Source organism: Limtongia smithiae (assembly GCF_038497785.1).
Source record: "Limtongia smithiae strain NRRL Y-17922 unplaced genomic scaffold V1518scaffold_5, whole genome shotgun sequence".
NCBI classification, from domain to species: domain Eukaryota; kingdom Fungi; phylum Ascomycota; class Lipomycetes; order Lipomycetales; family Lipomycetaceae; genus Limtongia; species Limtongia smithiae.
This window is the reverse complement of record NW_027117626.1, coordinates 536,634-558,942: the sequence shown is the minus strand read 5'-3', so window position 1 is coordinate 558,942 and position 22,309 is coordinate 536,634. Positions and strand designations below refer to the sequence as shown.

At 51.2% G+C, this 22,309-nt stretch overlaps 7 protein-coding genes across 7 annotated transcripts; all 7 read right to left on the bottom strand.

Annotated features, from left to right (window-relative positions):
• Positions 1-51: 51 nt before the first annotated feature.
• Positions 52-2,492, bottom strand: V1518DRAFT_416141 (uncharacterized protein). The gene is made up of 2 exons (XM_066903980.1): positions 1,903-2,492; positions 52-1,839 (listed from the first exon to the last, which is right to left on the bottom strand). Exons 1-2 carry the CDS (start codon positions 2,134-2,136, stop codon positions 436-438), a joined length of 1,638 nt encoding a protein of 545 aa, XP_066759884.1. The 5' UTR covers positions 2,137-2,492; the 3' UTR covers positions 52-435.
• Positions 2,493-3,432: 940 nt separating this feature from the next.
• V1518DRAFT_405343 (uncharacterized protein) lies at positions 3,433-4,530 on the bottom strand (the record flags this gene model as incomplete). Its single annotated transcript, XM_066901913.1, has 2 exons — positions 3,433-4,324; positions 4,370-4,530. The coding sequence occupies 2 exons, from the start codon at positions 4,528-4,530 to the stop codon at positions 3,433-3,435; spliced, it is 1,053 nt and encodes a 350-aa protein (XP_066759883.1).
• Positions 4,531-4,879: 349 nt separating this feature from the next.
• On the bottom strand, positions 4,880-6,409 carry V1518DRAFT_260226 (uncharacterized protein). The gene is made up of 3 exons (XM_066901014.1): positions 6,230-6,409; positions 5,555-6,180; positions 4,880-5,510 (listed from the first exon to the last, which is right to left on the bottom strand). Exons 1-3 carry the CDS (start codon positions 6,298-6,300, stop codon positions 4,975-4,977), a joined length of 1,233 nt encoding a protein of 410 aa, XP_066759882.1. The 5' UTR covers positions 6,301-6,409; the 3' UTR covers positions 4,880-4,974.
• Positions 6,410-11,968: 5,559 nt separating this feature from the next.
• On the bottom strand, positions 11,969-13,682 carry V1518DRAFT_427165 (major facilitator superfamily domain-containing protein; the record flags this gene model as incomplete). Its single annotated transcript, XM_066906021.1, has 4 exons — positions 11,969-13,272; positions 13,325-13,375; positions 13,426-13,487; positions 13,537-13,682. The coding sequence occupies 4 exons, from the start codon at positions 13,680-13,682 to the stop codon at positions 11,969-11,971; spliced, it is 1,563 nt and encodes a 520-aa protein (XP_066759881.1).
• Positions 13,683-13,804: 122 nt separating this feature from the next.
• V1518DRAFT_416119 (uncharacterized protein) lies at positions 13,805-16,258 on the bottom strand. Its single transcript, XM_066903979.1, has 2 exons — positions 15,768-16,258; positions 13,805-15,712 (listed from the first exon to the last, which is right to left on the bottom strand). The coding sequence occupies exons 1-2, from the start codon at positions 16,015-16,017 to the stop codon at positions 14,277-14,279; spliced, it is 1,686 nt and encodes a 561-aa protein (XP_066759880.1). The 5' UTR covers positions 16,018-16,258; the 3' UTR covers positions 13,805-14,276.
• Positions 16,246-19,408, bottom strand: V1518DRAFT_383393 (ribonucleotide reductase). The gene is made up of 4 exons (XM_066901670.1): positions 19,225-19,408; positions 19,121-19,152; positions 18,930-19,055; positions 16,246-18,874 (listed from the first exon to the last, which is right to left on the bottom strand). Exons 1-4 carry the CDS (start codon positions 19,241-19,243, stop codon positions 16,373-16,375), a joined length of 2,679 nt encoding a protein of 892 aa, XP_066759879.1. The 5' UTR covers positions 19,244-19,408; the 3' UTR covers positions 16,246-16,372.
• Positions 19,409-19,817: 409 nt separating this feature from the next.
• V1518DRAFT_416113 (N2227-like protein-domain-containing protein) lies at positions 19,818-21,453 on the bottom strand. Its single transcript, XM_066903978.1, has 3 exons — positions 21,148-21,453; positions 20,591-21,058; positions 19,818-20,515 (listed from the first exon to the last, which is right to left on the bottom strand). Exons 1-3 carry the CDS (start codon positions 21,170-21,172, stop codon positions 19,974-19,976), a joined length of 1,035 nt encoding a protein of 344 aa, XP_066759878.1. The 5' UTR covers positions 21,173-21,453; the 3' UTR covers positions 19,818-19,973.
• Between the last annotated feature and the right edge of the window lie 856 nt (positions 21,454-22,309).

Below are 22,309 nucleotides of genomic sequence, written 5' to 3'. Positions count from 1 at the left end.
TGAGGGTCACATTTGCAAGAGCCTAAGAAGGATTATGGTTAACTGCTCGACTGGATTATCACTCGGTTTATTATCTCCAATTTGACGTGTACATAATCAGTAATGATAACTGTCATGAATCGTCTGTCAAACTGGCCGACGTATCCAGAATCAGACCATCTCCAGGGATCGCAGACCCTCTGAGCCGCCTTGGCCGGTGTGCTGTACGCACGTACACAAGCCCAGCTGACATTCATCCTTTCTGACTAACTTGCAACCTAATCAGAAGAGCTGCATAGAATCGGAAGATTTACAATACTATCTCAACATAAGCATACTATTTTCTGTACATGCATACCAACCACTCACGAAAATGCCAATGAATCACCCAATCTATTCCAAACAAATTGTATATGCAAAAAGACACTTCCCCACGGCCCACATTAAATTGCACCATCACACCATATATCGCCTTGCACGCGGATTCTTACTCCTCCGCTCAATACCTTCCGTAACGACCTGCGCACTCGTTACGCAGCCTTCAAGCAGCACGAGCCCTTGCCACATCCAGCTACCAGCGACCCAGATATTATGACGCCCTTGCCGCTTGCGCATTTTCTCCACGGCCTGCACGAGCCCGTGCGTGCGCACGACGCGCTCAAAAACGCTCTCAGAGAGCACTGATTCCGGGGATATGCGTCCGCCAAAGTCCGTCTTCTCGTTTGTATACGCGCCGGTAGGCGAAGGAGAGCGGTTGAATGCCATAGGGCTTGTGGTTTGGTAGATACCCGGGAACAGCATGTGTGTAGTCTCCGTCGCGTCACCGGCACGGACAAGGTTCAAGTCACGCACGTTGCGGGGATCCAAAAAGTCCAAAACTCTGTCATCAGTGTGCACGAGCACCCGCACGCGACTTGACTTGATATCTTTGAGTACCGGTTCCAGCGGCGCGTACAGCTGTCCGATGCGTGATGGCGCGACGGCAAACACGACGTGCGTAACGTGGTATAAGTCGGGATGGTTCTCTGTTCGCACCGTCCACGTCGTGCCCTCGGAGAGAAGGCCCTGCACAGCGTGACCAAGATGAATGTTCTCTTCTGGTAGGTCTGCTGTTAGTGCGGCAATGGCGGAGCGACTATTATCTTCTAAAAGAAAATGTGGCTTCAAAAACGTTTCCTTTTTGTAATCCACCACATCAGCCGCCGGCGCGCGTAGTATGGTAGAAGTGTTGCAGGTTGACATGGCGCAAAACAGCGGCGTCACGAAACGGTCGATAAACCACTTGGCGACATGCCATCGTACAAGGTACTCCTTCAACGACTCGACTCCCACGCTGATATCAATCTCCTCCTCGTCCGCCGTCATCGAGCCGTATCCCGATGCTTCTGTTCGAATCTCATTCTCCCGTACCTCTCGATCTGCAGGCGTTGTTATATACCAGTAGCGGGATGCAGGATCAGGCTTTTGTTCGTTCTTGAACGAAAGACCACCCTTCGGTCTCGAGAATGTCGTGATTAGCGTGAAATAAATATACCAAAAGGTAATCGCCGTAAGCTGTACCAAGTACCGTGCTAGACCCAGATCTGCGGGTCTTCCCCCATGCTTGAAGACTCCGCGCCGACCGCCATGCATGTAGTACGTCGTCGTTTTCGACGTGCCGTGCACCTCGTCGCGGTCCAGCTCTGAGAACGAGTACGTAAATCTGGCATCCCTGAACTTAAGCCCCAGCGACTTATATAGAGCAATCACCCGAGTATAGTATCCACCGGCAAATGATCGCATTGGCACGTCGACGCGACGACTAACGCCATCTCTGTCGGTAGCAGTGACGGACTGGGAGTCGAATCCGATTGTGGGTCGCTGTGAGCGTAGTCAGTTTATGGTCGCTATAGGAAGAAAAGAGATTCAGGCAGCGGAACTAACCTCGTCAAACAGATGCACATCGTAGTTGATATCATTGTCGCTGGCCTGGGTGAGGTAGTACGCCGTCGCCAGGCCAGCGAGGCCAGTGCCGATAACGGCGACCTTGATCTTCCGACAAGGCGGCGACGACACAGGTGGAGTGGACAGAGACTCCTTCGACGAGGACGCAGTTGACGACGACGACAGTGACGGTGAAGGTGAGGGCGATGGCGTAGGTTCGCTGAGTTCAGCCATATTTGTGGAGATTTTTGAGTTGTCGAACGAGAGCGGATGCGAGCTGGATTAACTGCCGTCTTGCATTCGCGAACACGTGAAGAACATAGCGGGGTGGCCGCGCGACGTCGACAGTTGTTGGGGTTGGACAGTAGCACAGCGCAGCGAGCGGCGGAACTACATATAACGGGGGGGGAGCAGATCGACGGACGAGCGTTAAAAAGCACAGCGTGCGGGCGAAAGGTCATGCGCTCAGTCCGGCGAATGACGACGGCGCGTGCGGAGGATGAGCATGGGTCAGCCGTTCCAGGCACAATGAGGCCAGCCCTGTGCGCCGCACGACACGAGACCCGCGACGAGCACCCTGCCAGTAGTGCTGTGGTCATCGGTCATCCTGCTTTCGCGTCCTGGAGCGAAAAGATCGAACAGGATGCCAACTGCGAAGTATAGAGGACCAGACGTTGAGAAACAACTAACAGATAGTATAGGTAATCTAACAACCGAAAGATTCGGAGTTTGCAGGACTCAGCATTTCCACCTGTTCCTCCACGTGCTGTTTCGCTCCGTTCTTTGTCCTGCCGTATATTCACTCTCTAGGTAACAACCTACGCTGCTACACAACGCTGCACACTCTGCATCAGAGGCTCACGAACACACGTTTTCCAAAAGTCACCTTCTTCTCGTATGCGTCGTCTCTGCTCTCTTGCAGGAGGTAACCCAAACCGGCCAGCACATTACTCTTCCCCCGCACTCTTTCATTTCCGTGAAGACCGCTCACGTACGTAACAAGTATATCGCAGCGGTAGAGCCAAATTCTTCACACTCACCCAAAAGTCCCAATGTTATGCAAAATGTAGGGTATGAGCTGTTTTGAGTACGAAATTCTGCAGTCATGCACAAGTAATACGCTAGCTTGAATGGTTCTGTAGCGTAACGCTTACTTTGGTATTAGTGCTGTCAGATCACTCGATAATTGGCACCATTTGTAAGGCAGCTACCCAGTAATAGACCTGATTTGTTGTCAATGCACTGCTGTCGCGTGCATCGAATGAATGCGAACAAACTTTTTCCTCATACGACGCGAGATCTCTACTTTCTCGCTTCTCACAGAACTTGGCGTTATACAGCGCAGATCGCAGATCGTCTGCTATATACAGTCCAGCCCGAAGCAATAAATTCTATCCGCATAGCACCTTCTCAACAAGACAAGTGACTGTTAATAAAACCCAAATATATTCAGCAAACTGGTACTCCAAAGCAACGCCCAAACTAAATCAAAACATCATTTTTTTCTCGATCTGCGTAAATTCACGTAAGTCATGTCTTCGTCTCAGTTGGCGCTGCAGTGTCACCTTTAGCCTCGATCTTGGCTCGCTGCACGCGACGAGGCTTTCGGCGTCTCTTGACCAAAACGGTTTGTTGGTCCCAAGCCTCCTCGCTGAATGTCCAAAGTCCGCTTTTGTTGATCTTAGCCAAATCTTGACCATGCGCAGCGGAAAGGTATACCTCAACGTTGCGGAATGTGGTGCAGCTTGTTAGAGTGCTGCGCACCGTGCTGCGCCATCGCAAGCTCGCAGGAGTTCCTGTCATATCGCACTCGGGAAAACGCTCGGAAATAAATCTATATATCTCGTCTATTTTGAGAGTGTTATTGCGGTGAGGCGGTGCACTGAGAAGAGCGAGTGCAATGACTGCCGGGAAAGATCCAGCGCCAAGAGGACCATACTGCGGCATGCGCAACACTTCGGCAAATGGAATATTGCGACGAATACCAGTAGACACAGGCACTGATGCAGGACTGAGAGGTTCAAGAACAGAAGAATGAGGCTCGATGGTCACTGTGGCCGCAACCACAGGCCCAGTACCAAGCGCAGCGGCATCGCCCTCGGTAACGGTAGACATACGGCGGCTTCCTGGACAAGAGCAGTCATCATGATATTCGCAGAACCCTGGCTCCAGTTCACTGGTCTTGTCGGAATCATATGCCGAAGGGTCCGCTGATGTTGCGGATATGTCAGAGCATGCCGATGGCGAGCCTACAAAAGGGGTACCCGGAAAACGCGAATAACGAGGAGAAAGCATGTCATTCATGTGAACAAAATGAGAGTCGTCCTTGCCAGTAAACGAAGGAGGCAAGAAGGAGATGCTCTCGCTCTGAAGGAATGGGACTGCGGAATTGCGGTCTTGAAAGCAAGTAATACAAGGTTCCCTGAAAGCGGCTGTTAGCACATCATCAAAACAAGGTCAAGCATACTGGCTGATGACAGACAGCGGTAGGCCTGCTGCCTCGAAGAAAAGTCGGCTGCGGTAGTCCTGCTCGATGGACTGGCAATGGAAGGGAAGGGTGAAAAAGGTGGGGTCGAAGAAGTATCCAAATTCAACCAGGTCGTCCGTGCTGAGTACTGACGTGCACATGGCGAGACAAGGCAAGGAGAGCGGGGCTCGTCAGCAAGAACGACGGACACGGGGCAGAGCAGCGAGACACAGCGCAAGTAAGGAGAACGGAGTATCATGCGGGATCAGGCGGGTATTTATGCACCCCCAAAGCGCCGCGCAGCACCGGACGGCATTGGCAGAAGCCAACCAGCACCGGACTGCTGCAGACTTTTCTATGGCGGAAAAGCAGCGCGGAAGCAGGTGTGTCGCGAGCATGCGGCTCAAAGTGATTAGTTTTGCTACAGGAAACGGTCAGCGCCGCACATAACCCTAACCCTTAATTAATGAAGAGCGCGCTCACCGCGATCGGCAGCGAATGACAAGACAAAAGGAGCGTGCGCAGAGCGCGATCGCGCGTGGGCTGCAGCGTGTATGTTGACATTGTTCTACATATGTACTAGTTGCATGCTCTAGCGTCCCCGATCAGTGGCCTCGGCCGCCGCTGCGCGCGCGCGGGGTCTGCGTTTTCTTGCGCGCGCGCTCGTGGCGCCGCGCCGTCTTCTCGTCGCTGCGACTGCTCCCGACGCGCACCACGCGCTTCGTCATCGCCTCCGGCGTGAACGTCCACTCGAAGCAGTTGCCTGAGCGGCAGCCCTGGCGGCATCTGATCTTCATAAACGAGACCGAGTCGCTGAGCGTGTGTCTGATGCTGCTCTTCCACGTCTCGCGCGCGGCGAAGTACGGAAAATGTTCTTTCAACACCATGCAGATGTCGTTGGCGTGCAGTGCAAACGCCCGATCGGACGGCGCGTTGAGAAGCGCAAACGCGATCAAGAATCGAAACGGCTTGTCGGGTCGCTTCTCGCCGTAGCTTTGCCAGTCGAATACGCGCACTTCCTGGAATGTGATGTCGCGACTCAGGCGATATGATCCTCCGTTGCGTGTTGGCGTAATATAATTGAGTCTTGGCACCTCAAAATCATGTTCGTGTCGATCTTCCTCCTCGTGCTCGTATTCATCTGGAACCAGTTAGTCGAGCCAGGTATGGTAGCATAAAACTTACCGAATGCCATGTCGTCGTCGCTCTCGTTCGGCTCCGACGGACTACCCAGAAACACCCTGCCAACGTTGGGATTAACGGACATGAGTTCGTGCAAGCGGCTGTTCATGTCTTGGTGGGATTGGCTTTGGACATCGTGATGCGACTTGGAGGACATAAACTGGTCGTCGTCGTCTTCAGAGCTCAAGACCAGCATACTAGGAGCGCACGACAGAATTCCGCACTGTATCGCCTCGGACGACGATGAAGAGGACGATCTTGATACCGATTCAGACGCAAGCACGAACGAGGAGTCCGAAGACCTAGTAGAAACCGGAGTCTGCGGCTGGTAGAACATGTTCGTGACATAGTGAGTAGTCGAAGTACCTGCTGTCTCCATCTTGACGTATTCCGACTCATAGTCGGCGTGGCGATCCAGGTGTCCAGCGTAGTCTGACGTTGAGTGAACGGGCATGTCGATCTTCACATAATCCAGTGTGTAGTCGGCGCGTCCGCCGTAGCCAGCTGCCGCGTTGATTGGCAGCTCAATCTTTGCGTAGTCTGTCACGTACTCCGCGTGGAGCGTGCGATCGAGCGTTGAGGACGCGAGCGTGGTCAGGTTTGCTCGGCCGGGGTCCAAGTACGGAGTCCTGTAGAGTAATTAGCTTGTGGAGCGGTGTAGAGCGTGGAGGAGCGCACATTGCGTGGTATCCATTGTAGGCGAGGGGCGGCGGGGGAAGGATGGCAAAGGGATGATGAGGCGACGCCATGGACAGCGGCCTGGCCAGACAGGAAAGCGGCGGCAACTCAGCCGAGGGCACCAGCAGCGGTAGCAATACGTGTGTACGCGACCGGCGGCTGTCGTATTTATAGACGCGTCGCTGCCCGCCGCGGCCCTCTCACGAGGCAAACGGCGCCTGCCGCCCCGCGTCTACCCGCGATGCTCAAAGTGGCAGCACCATAACATTGCCCCGTCGCGCTGAAGCCCACTAAACAGGCGTAGTGCACTCGCCAAGTCGATCGGCCCAATTTCGGACCATGCGGAGCACGACGCGTCTGCTGCATTTGTGCGACGCCGCCCGCATCGACACGTCGCACCAGCGCAGCCCTGTGCGCTGCCGCGCGCAAGCGATCCTGCAGCAGCACGCACCCATTTCCTTTTTCGCAACTGTCGTACCGAGACGGCCACGCGACGATCGAGGCGCCCACTGCCCGTTCTCGTCCTGAACCGTCCAACCCAGTCGGCTGAGCATTACTCGCCGCACGCGTCTAAATAGCCGTGCATCGTTGTTAGCCCGTTATCGTATTATACCGACTCGTCAACAAACCACCTGTCGGCATATGATGCAACATGCCGTGCGTCGAGAAAGTGTGCGCGTGTCGATGACGCGTAGATGTCAACTACAACTTTCAGGGATTCGGCCAAGGTGAGCGTCGCGCGCATGAGCTGCTGCTGCGGTTGATACATCGACACCGCTGACTTGCATCCAATTCCCTAACAGCCTGCGTGCATTGCCTCTGCGATGTTTCCGACCGTGCTTGTAAGCGATTGACAGTTGGCCTGTTGATTATGAAGTTGTTCGCGCCGACACAGACGACTGTTCTAGATGAAGTATGCTGGCAGGTGGCACGCGACTTTCGCCCCGCGCTCGGGGTTAAGACTCGCGCGCGTACACAGCTCGCTTGCTGTAGTTTGTCTCCTGCTTGTCTGTTCCATCAATATATCCGCTGAATATCTCCGACAAAGTATCGGTCCGATTACGAGTTCGAGAAAAGAAGTCTGCTAAGCGACGGTATAGTTCATGCCGCTGAATAAGGAGAGCTCTCCAAAAGTCTAGCCCGGGAATCAAACAACGCGGTGTGAGGTTCCATATGCACAAGCAAAACCTTTCTCCGTGTTTGCTGAATACATCAGCTATCTAACTAGCTCAAATAAAAATTGCTGTGTTCCATGAATTTTTGCTTTGAAAGCATTTAAATATAGAATCAGACCAAACGCCAATGGACTAATATGCTAGATTACATCTCTCATCCAAGCCTATCCGTCCCTAGTACCACTTGCTTCATCCGCGCCTTGCCTTTTTTCCGTCCAGTTAGTATGAGAGTCATTTTATAGATCGTTGATGCGATTATGGTCACGTACAGGAGTTATGGGCACTTCGATATCCCGCTACTCGCCAGCTCCATCTCGTAGCGGTCTCTTGTTAGTACTGCTTCTACACCGCAGAACTCTCCACCAAACCTTTGGATAACTATCGTCTGACTCAAGACAGCCTTGTATGGTGCAGGTATTTGAGTTATGTCTTAGTTGGGACAGAGCCCGCAAGTCGTACCTATAACTGTCGATACGTTGCAGTAAATGGCACACCTGCGATAAATCTCTCGTGGCAAGCACTCAGCTTCAAGATGAGATCGCAATTGCTCTTCAGAGAATCCTTAGCCTTTCCTTGATCTTAATGCCGGCCGTACTGATTGTCGATATGGCCGACATAATCAGGATGACATTTGCCAGAGGAAGTCCTTGGTCAAATAGTGCAAAACGTGTGTTGATCCTCGCAGTGTCAGTCTTCATCTCTCTCAGAACTTTCTTATTTTGTTGTGTCTCACTATATCGTCTTGTAAATGTATCAGCGCGTTCTCATTAACTTTCCCGTTGTTGGATAGTTCGACCGTTATGGCTTCCAAGCGACCAATCCAGTTGTTGTGTTGTGTCACGACTCCGTCCGCTTTGCTTATGGCACTAAGCCGCGATGGCTGTAATATGAACAGCAGTTCACTCTCTTCCAAGTTCTTGTAGTGGTCCATCAATCGGTTCACGTCCTGTACTTAGGACCTGACTTACTCGAAACACCTGTTGTAATTGTCCAGGTCGCCCGACATCTTGTCAAGCATCTATTCCAAGGTCTTCGGAACCTTTGTTTTTTTTGCTGCATCCAAACTCAATGCCGATACCCGCATGATCGCTTCAGCGCTTTGCGCAAGACCGCCCGGAGCCGCATTTGACGACATTCTCACTTCGTTTGAGCGGCCGACTCCCTTCACAAGCGCAACGTCGGCGAGCCAACTCGCGAAAATGTTGAAACTCGAAAAATCCAGTAGATGAATCGCCAGTTGAAATAAAAGTAAGATAAGGTCGACTAAACGGCTATATCATACATGATAACGCGAGGACGATGGCAGGTGATGTGGACATTGTAGACAGTCGAGTACGCTGTTCTATGTCACTGATGAACCAGCGTACGGTGATATCGGTCATAAGTCATTCGGCGCAGTATTATGATAATCTTGGCGTCTTGCAGCTGCATTGACAGTTTCTGGCCGTTGGCCAGACCTGCGGTCTTCAAGCGGACTTGCGGCTGGTCGCTGGAAATGTCGCCGGACTCCCCCTGATCCAGTGAGCCAGTGTAGCCAGGACATTACTTTCTAATTTGCGCCATAAATTCTCAGCTGTCACTCTCTATTTGTAGGCCAATGGTAGGAAATGCAATAACTGCTGCCTCGATAGATCTACGACAACGGGTGTGCGACACGGAGGCTCTGACGCGTTTGCACGTGACTTTGTGGACAAGCGACGCGTCGCACACATCCCATGTATCTGATATACATCCGACGCCAAGTAGCAGAGCTCGTACTTGATCTTTTAAATTGTGGTCTTTCTAGAAAATATATGTCAATAAAAATGTAGACAGAAGATATTAGAATTTAAGAGGGTTAGAACAGTGAGTGTTCGCAGACTACGTGATGTCAAAATTGTGTCATATGTGCGTGCTTTTCGTTGTGCTTATGTTTAGATACCAATATTCAATTCATTTTGTCGATTGAAGGAAGAATTTGACCTGTAATTTGCGGTTTCAACTCGTCCAAATCTATATACGGCTTCTTAATTTTCGATATCCGCCTTCTAGACTCGCGTAATCTTCCATTATGTTCTCTTCTTCGCCACCGGTCGTGTGACGGATTCGAATATCTGCTCAAATGCAAAAAATCATGGCGAAGCCGTTGTGCAAGTCATCCAAAAATTCTGTTATAATAATAACACTAGAGATCAGCTGTTGACTGCAAGATATTCGATTTGTGATCAAATCGCTGCTGTCGCGAAAAGCCACCAGCAGCTTTCCTTCTCCCTAGTGTGCCTGTCATGGAGATACTTGATTGAGCTGATGCTCAAAGAGACAAGCTCTAGGGAACATCCTGGATTGAGCTACGTCAGGACATTGCTAATACCTTCAACCACGGAGCTCAGTGTTTTCAACCTCCTGAATCTTCGCTTTCGTTTGATATGTCGGCTTGTAGCTGATCCAAATCAAGCTCGTTAGCTTCTCTGCCCTTGAAAAGTTCTTCCAGTGAGCAATCCAGGGCGATCAAGGCAATTGACATGTGTATCCAGCACGGTCCGCGTATGCTCTGTCGGCTCGTGGGTGTATTCCACAATTTCTGGTAATTGAGCCATCAGCTCTCCTTCCTCTAACTAGTCGTAGGAGCCTACTACTGCATTAACTCCCCGTACGAGTCCTTTATTACTGCAATTGCGTCTTGGCTGTACTTGTCTACCTCGGCTGACACATCGTGGAACAGCCGTACAGGCCTCCGGGAATTGGCGCTGCTTGATGAACTCAGGTGTTGCCAAATATCGCTGATGAGAGATAAAGAAGCACAGTCCGTGACTCCTACGAATAGCACGCGCAAGAGACAAGGAGTACATGACGTGACTTGTTACATAACGCGAATCTTTAGAGTTGAAGGGCAATTGAGCGAGTACGCCATTTCCAACGGCGGGTAAGCATTACACCAGTTATCTGGGATTGGATCAGATACATTTCATGTATATATCACGTACTGAAAGATCTTACGCAGTAGCGTAGGCCACCCAAAGTTTATGATTAGCAAACGGTACGGCAATGCCCATGTCAGCCACGACGGCGACGTGCGCAGCTGTTCTCCTGCCCAACGGCTGCTCCGCTCTGGTGGCACTGATTCGCTTTCGAAAATCCGAGTTACGGTTGTCTTCCACAGTGTAATAGCTTGAATATCAGCGAATTCGAAGTTCAAGCTGGTTAATATGTATACCGGCCCAATCATAACGGTGGCCAAATCGTCAGATTAGGTGCGGACTCACATGGGGTAGCCCAACCGCCAATCTCACCATTTGGCCAGCCTAACAGTCATACAAAAAGTTAATATGACAATTTGGCCATCTAAATGCCTGTCCCGATTGTCAGTTAAGATTGTTTGGAAAGATGAATGCTGCAAAATATTGCCATTACCTTGCTGGCTCCGTTAAATCGATCTGTCCATGCTTTCAAAACGCAATTATTTATCACGCAGTCATAGGATGCGAGCTGACTGCGCGGACTATTTATATAAATTTGAAACGCGGTGAACAAATATGGCGAAATATCGCACTGTTGGTGCGTGCTGTAGAACTTTAGTGTTACGGATGTAGTTAAGTGGCGTAGGTAACGACGTTCAATGACAATTGGCAAACCAATTTAGTTGTCGAACTTGGTAGGTAATGTAACATAGCGAGTACATAGCAAGGTAAATCAACAGTTAACTAGATTAATGATTTAAGAGAGCGAGTTTAGTTATTGAATTTGATAGTTGGTGTGAGAGGGCGACTAAATAGTGAGATCAGTTAAACCATTGACCAAGTCGGTTTAGCTATTTCGTGGCCTACGATCTGGACAGGCAATTGCAATCTAGTCATTAGCTGTCAGTAAGTACAAGATCTCTAACTACGCAACTTAGAATTAGATAAGTAACCAACGTGCACTCTAGTTTCTCAGTAGTTTTGATAAATTAGAGAACGATGATCTATAATTGATCAATTGATGATAAACTGACGATGACCATTTGCTCGTGAGGATCGCCAGCTATGCTTGACAAAAATCAAACAGAAGCATAAATTGAAAAACTGAAAGAGTACATTAATAATACTTTGAATCCAGCCGTCGTTATCCAATTTATAAGCTGCGATCAAGGACGTTAAATCAACAAAAATTGACACTCTGACGATTTAGTCACGGAGATTGTTTGTCCAAATTGTCACTTACGATTCGAACAAGTAATTTGGCTATCACAGATCTAATTAGACGATTTGGCCAGCATAAAGAATGGGCCAGAGCATTTGCACACCATTCTTAGAGGTCGTCGCAAATCCGCATGTACAAAATTGATGCGGTCGTGCCTAAAGCACTCGACTTGAACATTGTAATTGCTGTAGTCTATGGTAGCAAATTTATCCACCCAAACAGCTGTACCTTTATTGACAATATATATCAGGCATAATTCGGAAAGACTTGCTAAATCTCAGAACCGACTATTTACAATTTCTCATATATACAATGAACCGGGAAATTAAGAAGAGATTTTCCGCCAACCATATGCCATCAAAGTAGAACGCCTAAACCATGCCCCACACAACAACCGTATACGCTATTAGCCCATCAATTCTGCGCTTGCCATATGCCTTAGCTCTATCGTCTCCCCAAGAGCAATTGCCTCGTCAGTTTGCCCATCGATAGCATTACTGCCCTGAGCGTTCTGCGTTACCACCTCGATGGAATTCTTCGCGCTGAATAAATACCCGCTTGTAAACAACAATGCCGGGACTGCGGTGATGCCGGCAATCAAGCCCAGCGACCACGTCATCGTGTCCCACCCCTTGTTGTCGACTAAGAATCCTCCCTCGAGCGGACCGATCACGCTTCCGGCCGAGTATGCAAAGTTGAAGAGCCCAAACGCCTGCGCGTATCCGCCGCCAGCACCGAACACGCCCGGCTTTTGCGCCTCAGCGGCGGTCACGCATGCGGAAATCTCCGCCATGGTCGCAGTATTCAGCGCCGCCATCGCAAGGCCAAGAAGTCCAAGAAGCGCAAACATGAGTACAATCTGCCGGAGGTCGTCTGAGTTTGGCACGCGCATGAGGATTACGAATGGACAAGTGATCACGAATCCGGCACAAAGCGGCCAGCGGGGACTTGTCTTGTCGATCCAGTAGCCGATCAGTGGACCTGTCAGCGACGTGATTGATAGAGGCAAGAACAAGAGGCCTGAGCCTAGAGAAGAATAGTTGAACAATTGCTCGGCATGGTAGGGGAGCGTAGACTCAAGCGCGGCCATGATCCAGGCCATAATTGTGGTCAAAAACAGAACATTCAATACTCGCCAGTTACTAAGCAACCGGAACATTCCCGGCAAACGAAATTTCTTCGAGTACGAGAACTGTTCGCTTGCTCCGCCAGTCGCGCCGGGAACGGCAATGATCGTCTCCTCGTCCCCAGTAACGTTTTCCACAGTCGCATCTATCAGCACGTGTTCGACGGATCCAGAGTTTTGGTATTTGATCAAATCCTTCTTCTCAAGCATGAACAAGCGCATCAGGATATCAAACCCAACAACCGAGAACACCACTGCGAAAACCGCAAAATAGCCGGCTCGCGAGAATACAATGCCGCCGATGAGCGGACCAAGGCACACGCCCAAACTGAGCGCCCCGCCAAGGATGCCCATTACCTTGCCGATATGCTCGTCCGGAAAGGAGTCACTTAGCAACGCAAGCCCGACGGTCCACACTGCACCGCCAGATATGCCTTGGATGAGGCGGCCAAAGATAAAGACACCTACGGATTTGGCAAGGCAGATGATGAGTGTGGCAACGATGAGTGATATCAGACCGACAAGCATGAACGTGCGACGGGAGCGGTAGTGGTCGGCGAGAATACCGAAGATCGGCCCGGCGACTGTAGCGCGTCAGTAATAAGTCCAACAATGGAAAACGAGTTGAAGACGCACAGAGCAGGCCAGCGGCATAAACAAAGACGGAAATACTGTTCCATCGCTGTACTGCCCCGACAATTAGCAGACAAATCCAACTATACAGACAAAAAACATACCATCCGACTCTGCGACTCCGAATTCGGTTACAAGGGCATAAGGAATGACTGGAATAATCACACTACGCCACGTTAGCACCCACTCTCGCCGCCACGACCGGGAACACTCACCCATACAGCATCATATCGGTGAATGCTGCGAATGAGACGGTGCACATGATACACGCATCCGATGAACGCGTCTCAAGCATCCACGGCTTGCGCCCAGAGTCGGCGTAAAAGATCCATTTGAAGGTCGACCACGCGTTGTCCAGCATGACGGTGGTAATTCAGAAAGTGCGAGACGAGGGTGAGAGTATATGAAAAACACCATGAGCCAGTGACTCAGAAAGCTTCTTCGTTCATTGTCATGCACGTGTGTATTATGTCCGAGTATGGACGGGCTCCCGGCAGCCGGTTTACTGACTCTTATGACGTCATGTCGCGTCACGATACGTGCCCCCGCAGATAACGTTATCCCGATACAAGCTAACTTCCACTTAACAAAACAACCGCATAGCTGTCGACGTTAATCACAGAACAAAGCCCACCTCTAATCTTGAACCACGCCTGTTGTATACTCTGGTCTTATTCGCCGGCTTATGGGTCGTATCCTTCAAAGTCGTACACTCTATAGCTCTCATCTGACCTGATAGCTCGGACAAGCACCCGCACACACTTGTTCGAATTTATAAACTATGTATAAATCTTCAAAGACAGCGGCGGCTCAGCACTCTTACATTAGGCAAGCTGCCTTTATAAAACCAGACAAAACAGCCCAATATAACATAACACCGCGCAAACAAGAACTTAAACTAACCTAAACACAGATAAACAAAAGCCTAGGATATAAATATTAACACAGATATAAGTCACATATTAATCCTCTCTGATCTATTGCTGGTAGGCACGATCGCCTCAGAATCACTCGCGTCCGAAACATTCGAGTAATCAGCAGAAAAATCCGACAGGCCGCCAGCATCGCCGCCAAAACCGTCATCCAGGATATACTGAGACATGTACGCTTCCATAATCTGGTCTGGCGTTAAAATCATATTTGTGCCAGGTACTTGTAGCAGTTGGTCTGGCGACTGAGTTGATTGATGTTGCAGTTGCTGTTGTTGCATTTCAAGGTATTGCTGTTGCTGCTGTTGGCGCGCAAGATCGTCAACATAGGGTTGCCGACACAATCGCCCCGCACCGCTTCTGAAATGCCTTCCAAGAGCATCTGCACGGGTAAATTCGCGACCACAACCCCACGGTGTGCCGTCCTGCAACGTCCCCGCACATCGGTATTGCCTCACACCAGCGTGCAGGTTCCTGTGTCGTCGCATATCGTGCTGTCGTGCAAATGCTGCGTTGCAGTGTTCGCACACAAACGGCCGCTCGTCGTTGTGTGTCCGGATGTGCGATCTGAGATTGTATTGGCGGGTGAATCGACTCGGACAGAGCGGGCACTGGAAGGGCGCGTGATTGCTTGAATTCCGACGCGAGCGCTGACCAGTTGGTGGTGTTTCGAGAGCCGTTCTTGATAAGTTCGCCGCAGGGGAGGCCATTGCGTTTATATTCGGCGACGGAGGTGCAGATCCTGCAACGTCTTCAAAGTCTGATACGGCGCTGAGGTTAGGTGACAACGCAGATGACACCGACCCGGCTCTTGAACGCGGTGCTGACGTAGTGCCGACACTCAATTGTCTACCACGTTGTGCTGACACAGATCTGGCGTATGGCGACGGCGGCGCTAGACCGGCTGCGCTGTACGAACGCACACTAGGCGAAGCAGAATTCGACCGACGGCGACCGCGAGTCGGGGTTGGTGGTGACAAAGCGTTTAGGCTCTGGAGCGTGTCTGCGGTTCCATTCGGATCATATGTAGACATGTGGTCGCTGATTTCAATTTTAGGCGGCTCCGCCAGACCGGTGAACTGTGAGAGCATGGCCGGGGATGTCGATCCCAGTGGTGGATTCGTGTCGAGCCCGTTTGAATAATTCGAGTAGATGCCAGACGCATGCGCAAAGCTGTCACTCCCTGTTATCGAAATTTGCGGATACACGATCCCCGGAAATTCATCTATGATGGGAAACGAATTGTCGGAAAGTAGCGACATCGAGTCATTCATTCCCAGACCCTGAAGGCCTTCACTAAGGTATAGTTCTGGTGCTGACGGTTCGCCGTTCGAGATGTCGATGATATCGGGGCTGTCACCATACTCGGACGGCACATATGGTGACGGTGCGGAGGAGTAATCTGAGTGAACTGATGGCGAGCTCGATCTAGCGACACGGAACTGGTCTGCCGCCCACAGCCCTGCGACGGGAATCGTTAGAAACAACAAAGACGGTGAAGACAACTACACACGAACCATCTGTTGGTGCCAGTAACTGGCTGTAATCCACTACGTTCACTTCCGGAACGGTGCTATTGTCGTGTGTGCTGACAGCAGTGGTGTCTGGTGCGGTTCTGTCCGAGACAATCGCCACAGTAGGGATGCTGTCGGGTAGGGTGATTTCGTCGAGGGCGGAGGGGGAGAACAACGCGAGGTCGTTGAGCGCGTCGGCCGTAATGACGTCGGCAGCACTAAAGACGTGCTTGTCGGCCGTGGTGGTCTCCATTATGGCAGCGGAAGGTGCTGCGCGGTGTATTGAGGAGTGTACGTGAGCCCTGCGCTGGCGGTTGCGGAGGTCGGTGGAGACAAGGGCCGAGATGGCGTGCGCGCCGACGCAGACTCCAAGCAAGACGACCCTTGCCCCATACGTCGCTCATCGCATCGCGACACGTGCGCTTGACCGCTTTGGGCCCTAGCGCATTTCCCATCGCCAACTCGCCCCAGTCTGGTACTACCCTTGAGCAAGTGTATTGTTTGATCCTGATACTAATGCTGAGCTATACTGGAGCCCCCGTCGGCTTTCAGCCTAATCCCTCATAGCAATGTTCTATCGTACAAGTCACACCCTGTGGAACTGCGCCCTAACCCGAGCACATCTCACACGCCTCCTTGTTCTCGATCGAGCACTGCAGCACCTTGTCGTTGTAAATATCAATCTCCTCCGCAGTTATGTCGTCGACAGCAGCCTCCGCTGCGGCCTTAGCAGCAGCTGCGGCAGCCATTTCTTTCTTACGAGCCAGTAGTCCACCGCTGACCTTGGTAGGTGCTTGAACAGCGACCGTCACCTCGACCTCTTCCACCAAATCTTCCTGCGGCTCTGCAGACTTGACCGACTCGGCGACTTGGTCGTAGTACAGAATTGGTGACCGACGCGCAGTATTCTCAATGCCAGCCGAAACATTTGCACGACCAGTTGTGGGCTTATATCCCTTTCGCACGACGCCGGTAGCGGCTTTCGCAGTATTGGTATCGACGACCTTGAGCGCCTCCTGGTCGACGGTGAATTGAATAGGCGCCGAGGCGGCCATTGTTCGCAGGTAGTACATGCCGGTCTTCAGACCCTTCTTCCATCCGTAGAAATGCATGCTGGTGAGCTTACCCATCGTGGGGTTCTTGATATGAATGTTCAGACTCTGGCTCTGATCGATGAAAGGCGACCGGTCAGCGGCCATGTCGAGAATGTGTTTCTGCGAGATCTCCCACACGGTCTTGTAGAGCTCTTTAAGGTAATTAGGAATATTGGGGATGTTCTGGATCGACCCATTGTCCGCGATGATTCTGTTCTTCATATTATCGCTCCACAGGCCGAGGTCCACCAGGTCCTTCAGCAAGTACGGGTTCACAATCTGGAACTCGCCAGACAGAACTCGTCGTGAGTAAATGTTGGACGTATACGGCTCAAAGCACTCATTAAATCCGAGAATCTGCGATGTCGAGGCAGTAGGCATAGGCGCAACCAATAGCGAATTACGCAGACCGTACTTGCTCAGGTTCTCCTTCAGCTCGTCCCAGTCCCACAAGTCCGTAGGAGTAACGTTCCACATGTCGAACTGCAGCACGCCCTTCGACGCCGGAGAGCCGGGGAAAGACTCGTAGGGCCCGAGTTCCTTTGCGATCTCGATAGACGCCTCGACGGCGGCATGGTAAATCGTCTCGAAAATTTGAATGTTTAGCTGCTTAGCGCCAGGAGAGTCGAACGGAAGACGAAGAATGCAAAATGCATCAGCAAGACCCTGAACACCGACAGCAATAGGTCTGTGACGGAAGTTGCTGTTGCGAGATTCAGGAACGGGGTACATATTGATGTCGATCACCTTGTTCAAGTTACGCACAACAACCTTGACAACATCATGCAAATGGTCGAAGTTATACCACGAGCCCTCCTCGCCACGCTCAATGAATGACGGCAGAGCAATAGACGCCAAGTTGCAGACCGCAACCTCGTCAGGAGCAGAGTACTCCACAATCTCCGTGCAAAGATTGGATGACTTGATAGTACCCAAGTTCTGCTGGTTCGACTTCCGGTTGACTGAATCTTTGTACAGCATGAACGGGTTGCCGGTCTCGGTCTGCGCCTCCAAGATGTGATACCAAAGCTTCTGGGCCTTGACGACTTTGCGCGCACGACCTTCTTTCTCGTACTTCTCAAAGAGTGTCTCGAACTCCTCACCCCAGACATCGCTAAGGCCGGGAGCCTCGCTGGGGCAGAACAGAGACCAATCTTCGTTTGCCTCAACACGCTTCATGAACAAGTCCGGAATCCAGAGCGCGTAAAACAGATCGCGCGCACGAACTTCCTCCTTCCCATGGTTCTTTCGGAGGTCAATGAACTCAAACACGTCCGCGTGCCACGGCTCCAGGTAGATGGCAAAGGCGCCAGGCCGCTTGTTGCCACCTTGATCAACATAGCGGGCAGTGTTGTTGTACACGCGCAGCATGGGAACGATGCCGTTAGAAGTGCCGTTGGTGCCAGCAATGTAGGATCCAGTAGCACGAATGTTATGAATGTGCATACCAATACCGCCAGCAGTTTTTGAAATCAACGCACAAGTCTTCAAAGTTTCGTAAATGCCGTCAATCGAATCATCCTTCATGGCTACCAGGAAGCAAGAAGACATCTGAGCCTGCGGTGTGCCGGCGTTATAGAGAGTCGGCGAAGCATGTGTGAAGTATCTCTGGGACATGAGGTTATAGGTCTCGATGGCCTTCTCAATGTCTTCGCCATGGATGCCGACGGCGACACGCATAATGAGGTGCTGAGGACGCTCGGCGACCTTGCCGTTGATGCGAAGTAAGTACGAGCGTTCGAGAGTCTTGAAGCCGAAATAGTTGTACTGGAAATCACGTTCGAACACAATTGCTGAGTTGAGCTCGTCAGCGTGCTTCTGTACTACCTTATAAGTCTCATCGGAGATCATAGGCGAGGGGAGTCTGGTCTTGGGATTCACGTAGTTGTACAGGTCCGAAATAACTTGAGAGAACTGCTTGGTAGTTTGCTTATGGAGATTCGAGATCGCGATACGCGCGGCAAGCACAGCGTAGTCAGGGTGGGCGGTAGTAAGATACGCAGCGGTTTCGGCGGCCTGAGCGTCACGCGATTAGACGATGTCACGCAAAACAATAGCAACAGAAACATACCAAGTTGTCAAGTTCGACGGTGGTGACACCCTGGTAGACGCCAGAGATCACTTTCTGAGTAATGGCCGCGGCATCGACGTGTTCGCTGTCGAGACCATAGCAGAGTCGCGAGACGCGTGCGGTGATCTGTGCAATTGACGTCAGCACGAAGAGAACTTTAACGGTCTCGCGCATAGCAGACTGTCGCATACCTTATCGAACTGAACGCGTTCTTTGCGTCCATCTGGAGAGGAAGAAGAAGACAAATCAGTATTTTAAAATCGACGCGGTGGACGAGCGAAAGGTGGTGGCGCACCTCTCTTGTAGACAAACATCTTGCGTAGAGTGGCTGCAGAAGCTGTTCCGGCAACAGAGCAAGCGCAAAATAGCAGCGAGGGAGGGAACAAGATGGGATGGAGGGGATGGCGGTGGAAGTGGGAAGCACAGGTGGGAAGAAGCGACGCGTGTGGGAGGACGCGAGAATATATAGCGACGCGCGGGTCTAACAAAATTTGTCAGCCCCGTGCGTTCAGAATGCCGCGGGCGTCCATGACGCGCGATTCACGCGTCACACTCTACCTACTCCCAGCGCCAAATTGCTCTACGCGTCGCGCATGCGCTCTAGAACGCCATGCTCCGCGGCAATTTCACTCCACCCACAACAAACACGCCTCGGCCTGTCTAGCCGACTTCGTCCGCGGACTTTTCTCGCTCGTTTGTTTACGCTCTGCCTCAGTTCACCACAAAGCTAGTCTCTGCACGCAGTTCGGCGTACGACTACCGCGTCCAAATTACGAACTCCGAATTTTGCGTACGCGGCGACGCACTTCGGTCGCCCCTGTGCTGGCAACCCGGAACCTTCTCCAGTCCTGCTTGACTCCAAGGAGTTAACACCGCCAACGAAACTCATTAGACTCAAGCTGATCACATTCTACTTAACTCTATCTACAGACGTGCTTCCAAGCACAAATAATTTGCCAGAAATGTATCAACCCTCACTTAACTGCTGCTCCATTCATTCCTCGCCAAGCCAATTGGTCTACCTATGTGGCAGGGTCCGCCTCGCTATGAATCTTCAGTTTTACGCGCTATCCAGCCCTCGACGCCATAATACCCATGCCATAAACTCTCAGAGTCTGCTGTATATTCTGTATTGTTCGACCACCGCTTTTCAATCGTGAATCCTAGCTTCGGGATGAGGGCGCATATTTCTTCCAGAGCAAATTCTACCCGCGGCGCCGATCCCCATTTCAGCGGACCGCAGTTGATCCACAGTCCGCCAGGGACTATTAGCCGGTAGATTGCTTCGATGTACGATATCACGTCTTCTGCAGTGTCAATAAAGAATAGAGTTACGACAGCGTTGTACTGATGTTCAGGGCCGCTGAGACGCATGAAATCACCAAAGGATAAATGCAGCGTGGTCGGGTCGTACTTTGGGGAGATATCGGGAAACTTGACTGTGCGAAGCTGCTCCGCCCCAGAGGTCTGATACGAAAATGTGTGAATGTAGGGATACACCGACCATTGCTCCTTCTGTTGCTCCAGAGCAAACATGTTTCCAAGATGCATTAAGTGCGAGAACTCGTTGGCCTCTGTGAAGCATCCTGCTTAAAGATTAGCTCATAACACAACCACCGCACGCTCTCTATCAGGATTCAGAAAATAATCGGGCAGCGCACCAAGCTGTGATATTTCGTAAGCGAGCCGACCGACGCCAGCACCGGGAACAAGCACTTTCTTGTTTGAGATGTCGCTGCTGAACTCGGTTTGAAGAGCCCCTAATATCGTCGGAAAGGAGCCGTTCCGTTCCACCGCACCTATGTCGGACCAGTCTCTCACGAAGTGCTTCAGCAGCTCGATAACTCGTGAATTCCGCACGGCGTGCCCATGCAACAACTCGGATCGCGTGACTCCAAACTCGCGCTCCGCCAACTTCGCAATAGTCGCCGTGATTTCGCCATTGCTTGCCGCTGCTTTGTCGATATTCTGAAGACGCTTATGATAGTCGACTCCCTTGGCCAATCTTTGGTGCCGCGCCGACATGTGCGAAAAAAGGAGCCGCCGCCGAGCCGAGACCTTCTTCATTTCAGGCACGTAGTTCTGCAATCCGGCAACCGCGTCGACCAACGTAGCTCGTTCGTTAGTTACTGGCGGGCTTGTTAGCCTCATAAGCGTGCCACGCAGGATGCTTCGAAAGGCTGAAAGCATTCCGATAGCTAACACAAGAATCGCGAACCACTTGCTATACTTGTCGAATGCATAATGCACCAACAGACTGTAGACCGCGATGACAATGCTGGATCGTATGAGGATTGTCTGGTAGACTGACTGCGCGGCTGGCGGTGTGCCGATTGCTGTTCCAATCACGCCGGACATAGACTAGGAAGGTTACCACGAAGAGAAGAAGTATCAAGGAAATTTTCCAGTGTTTTGCCAGTGTTTACATGCGGTTGCTGCCTCGCCAGTCGGAAGCTTGGTCAAGTGACTGGCGCGGGGGGGGGGCTTGGCGACCCCGAAATTCGAAACCCAACAATTTTAAAACCAGACCGACACGTAACGCGACCTACGATCCACCTCAACGCAATGTGTACTCCAATAATACACTGCTTGCTCGACTTGCTGATTCTGTTCTGACTACGTGGCGACGATTCATGAATTTCTGCATCGAAATACCCCTTCAGCCTGTAAATGGGCATACGAACCTTCGCGCGAAATATCTCTGGCCGGAATACCGACTTTCTCCCCAGTCCACCGACCTATCGCCAGCGCTTCAAGCGCGTCTATCATTTTTTTCGGTCCCGCAACAACGACCAGGGAAAACGCTACCGATATATTGAACCCCGGAGAAGAAAACCGGGGCGAACAATACTCGGCTTTGGCCTCAGGGGAGGGATTTCAGGTACTTCAATCATGGCGGGCATTATCAGATCTGTGCTTTCCAAGACCAGGAGATCAATAGGACATGCGATTGCATTTCAATTTCCATGGAATAAGCGACGACCTCGACTCGTTAAAATACATATCGAGTGGTGATCTAGCTTTCGGTTCCCAATTCTGATGCTGCATTTTTGATTCACCCTCTCACAAGCGGGCCGATTTATGAAACGGCCATTAATTCGAACAAAAAAAATTTTGCTTTTGACTAGCACAGTTCTGGTCTATTCGACTTCGCAGGAGATGTATACTCATTCTGCGAATGCCACTAGCAGTTGCAGGCTACCGAACAATTGATCCTGTTGCGTGCATTTTGCATTTTGAAGAGCTTAGTTTGTCGTACACCCATAATTTTATACTCACTATTATACCAATTTTCAGTAAAAGAGAATTCTACACAGCGCAAGTGAACGAGCTTAAAGCTGGACCGTGTTTTAAAGTCTCGACAGTGTGCTACAGAACTC

What these genes read in the sequence shown, in the direction of transcription:
- V1518DRAFT_416141 (XM_066903980.1), bottom strand. Translation starts at nt 2,136, where the DNA reads ATGGCTGAACTCAGCGAACCTACGCCATCGCCCTCACCTTCACCGTCA. An exon ending in ATGTGCATCTGTTTGACGAG is followed by an intron (nt 1,840 to 1,902) that starts GTTAGTTCCGCT and finishes CTACGCTCACAG; the next exon opens with CGACCCACAATCGGATTCGA.
- V1518DRAFT_260226 (XM_066901014.1), bottom strand. Translation starts at nt 6,300, where the DNA reads ATGGCGTCGCCTCATCATCCCTTTGCCATCCTTCCCCCGCCGCCCCTC. An exon ending in TACAATGGATACCACGCAAT is followed by an intron (nt 6,181 to 6,229) that starts GTGCGCTCCTCC and finishes ATTACTCTACAG; the next exon opens with GACTCCGTACTTGGACCCCG. An exon ending in CGACGACGACATGGCATTCG is followed by an intron (nt 5,511 to 5,554) that starts GTAAGTTTTATG and finishes AACTGGTTCCAG; the next exon opens with ATGAATACGAGCACGAGGAG.
- V1518DRAFT_416119 (XM_066903979.1), bottom strand. Translation starts at nt 16,017, where the DNA reads ATGGAGACCACCACGGCCGACAAGCACGTCTTTAGTGCTGCCGACGTC. An exon ending in GTTACTGGCACCAACAGATG is followed by an intron (nt 15,713 to 15,767) that starts GTTCGTGTGTAG and finishes TTCCCGTCGCAG; the next exon opens with GGCTGTGGGCGGCAGACCAG.
- V1518DRAFT_383393 (XM_066901670.1), bottom strand. An exon ending in AACGCGTTCAGTTCGATAAG is followed by an intron (nt 19,056 to 19,120) that starts GTATGCGACAGT and finishes TCAATTGCACAG; the next exon opens with ATCACCGCACGCGTCTCGCG. An exon ending in CCGTCGAACTTGACAACTTG is followed by an intron (nt 18,875 to 18,929) that starts GTATGTTTCTGT and finishes CGTGACGCTCAG; the next exon opens with GCCGCCGAAACCGCTGCGTA.
- V1518DRAFT_416113 (XM_066903978.1), bottom strand. Translation starts at nt 21,172, where the DNA reads ATGCATTCGACAAGTATAGCAAGTG. An exon ending in TTCGACAAGTATAGCAAGTG is followed by an intron (nt 21,059 to 21,147) that starts GTTCGCGATTCT and finishes CAAGCCCGCCAG; the next exon opens with TAACTAACGAACGAGCTACG. An exon ending in TTACGAAATATCACAGCTTG is followed by an intron (nt 20,516 to 20,590) that starts GTGCGCTGCCCG and finishes ATCTTTAAGCAG; the next exon opens with GATGCTTCACAGAGGCCAAC.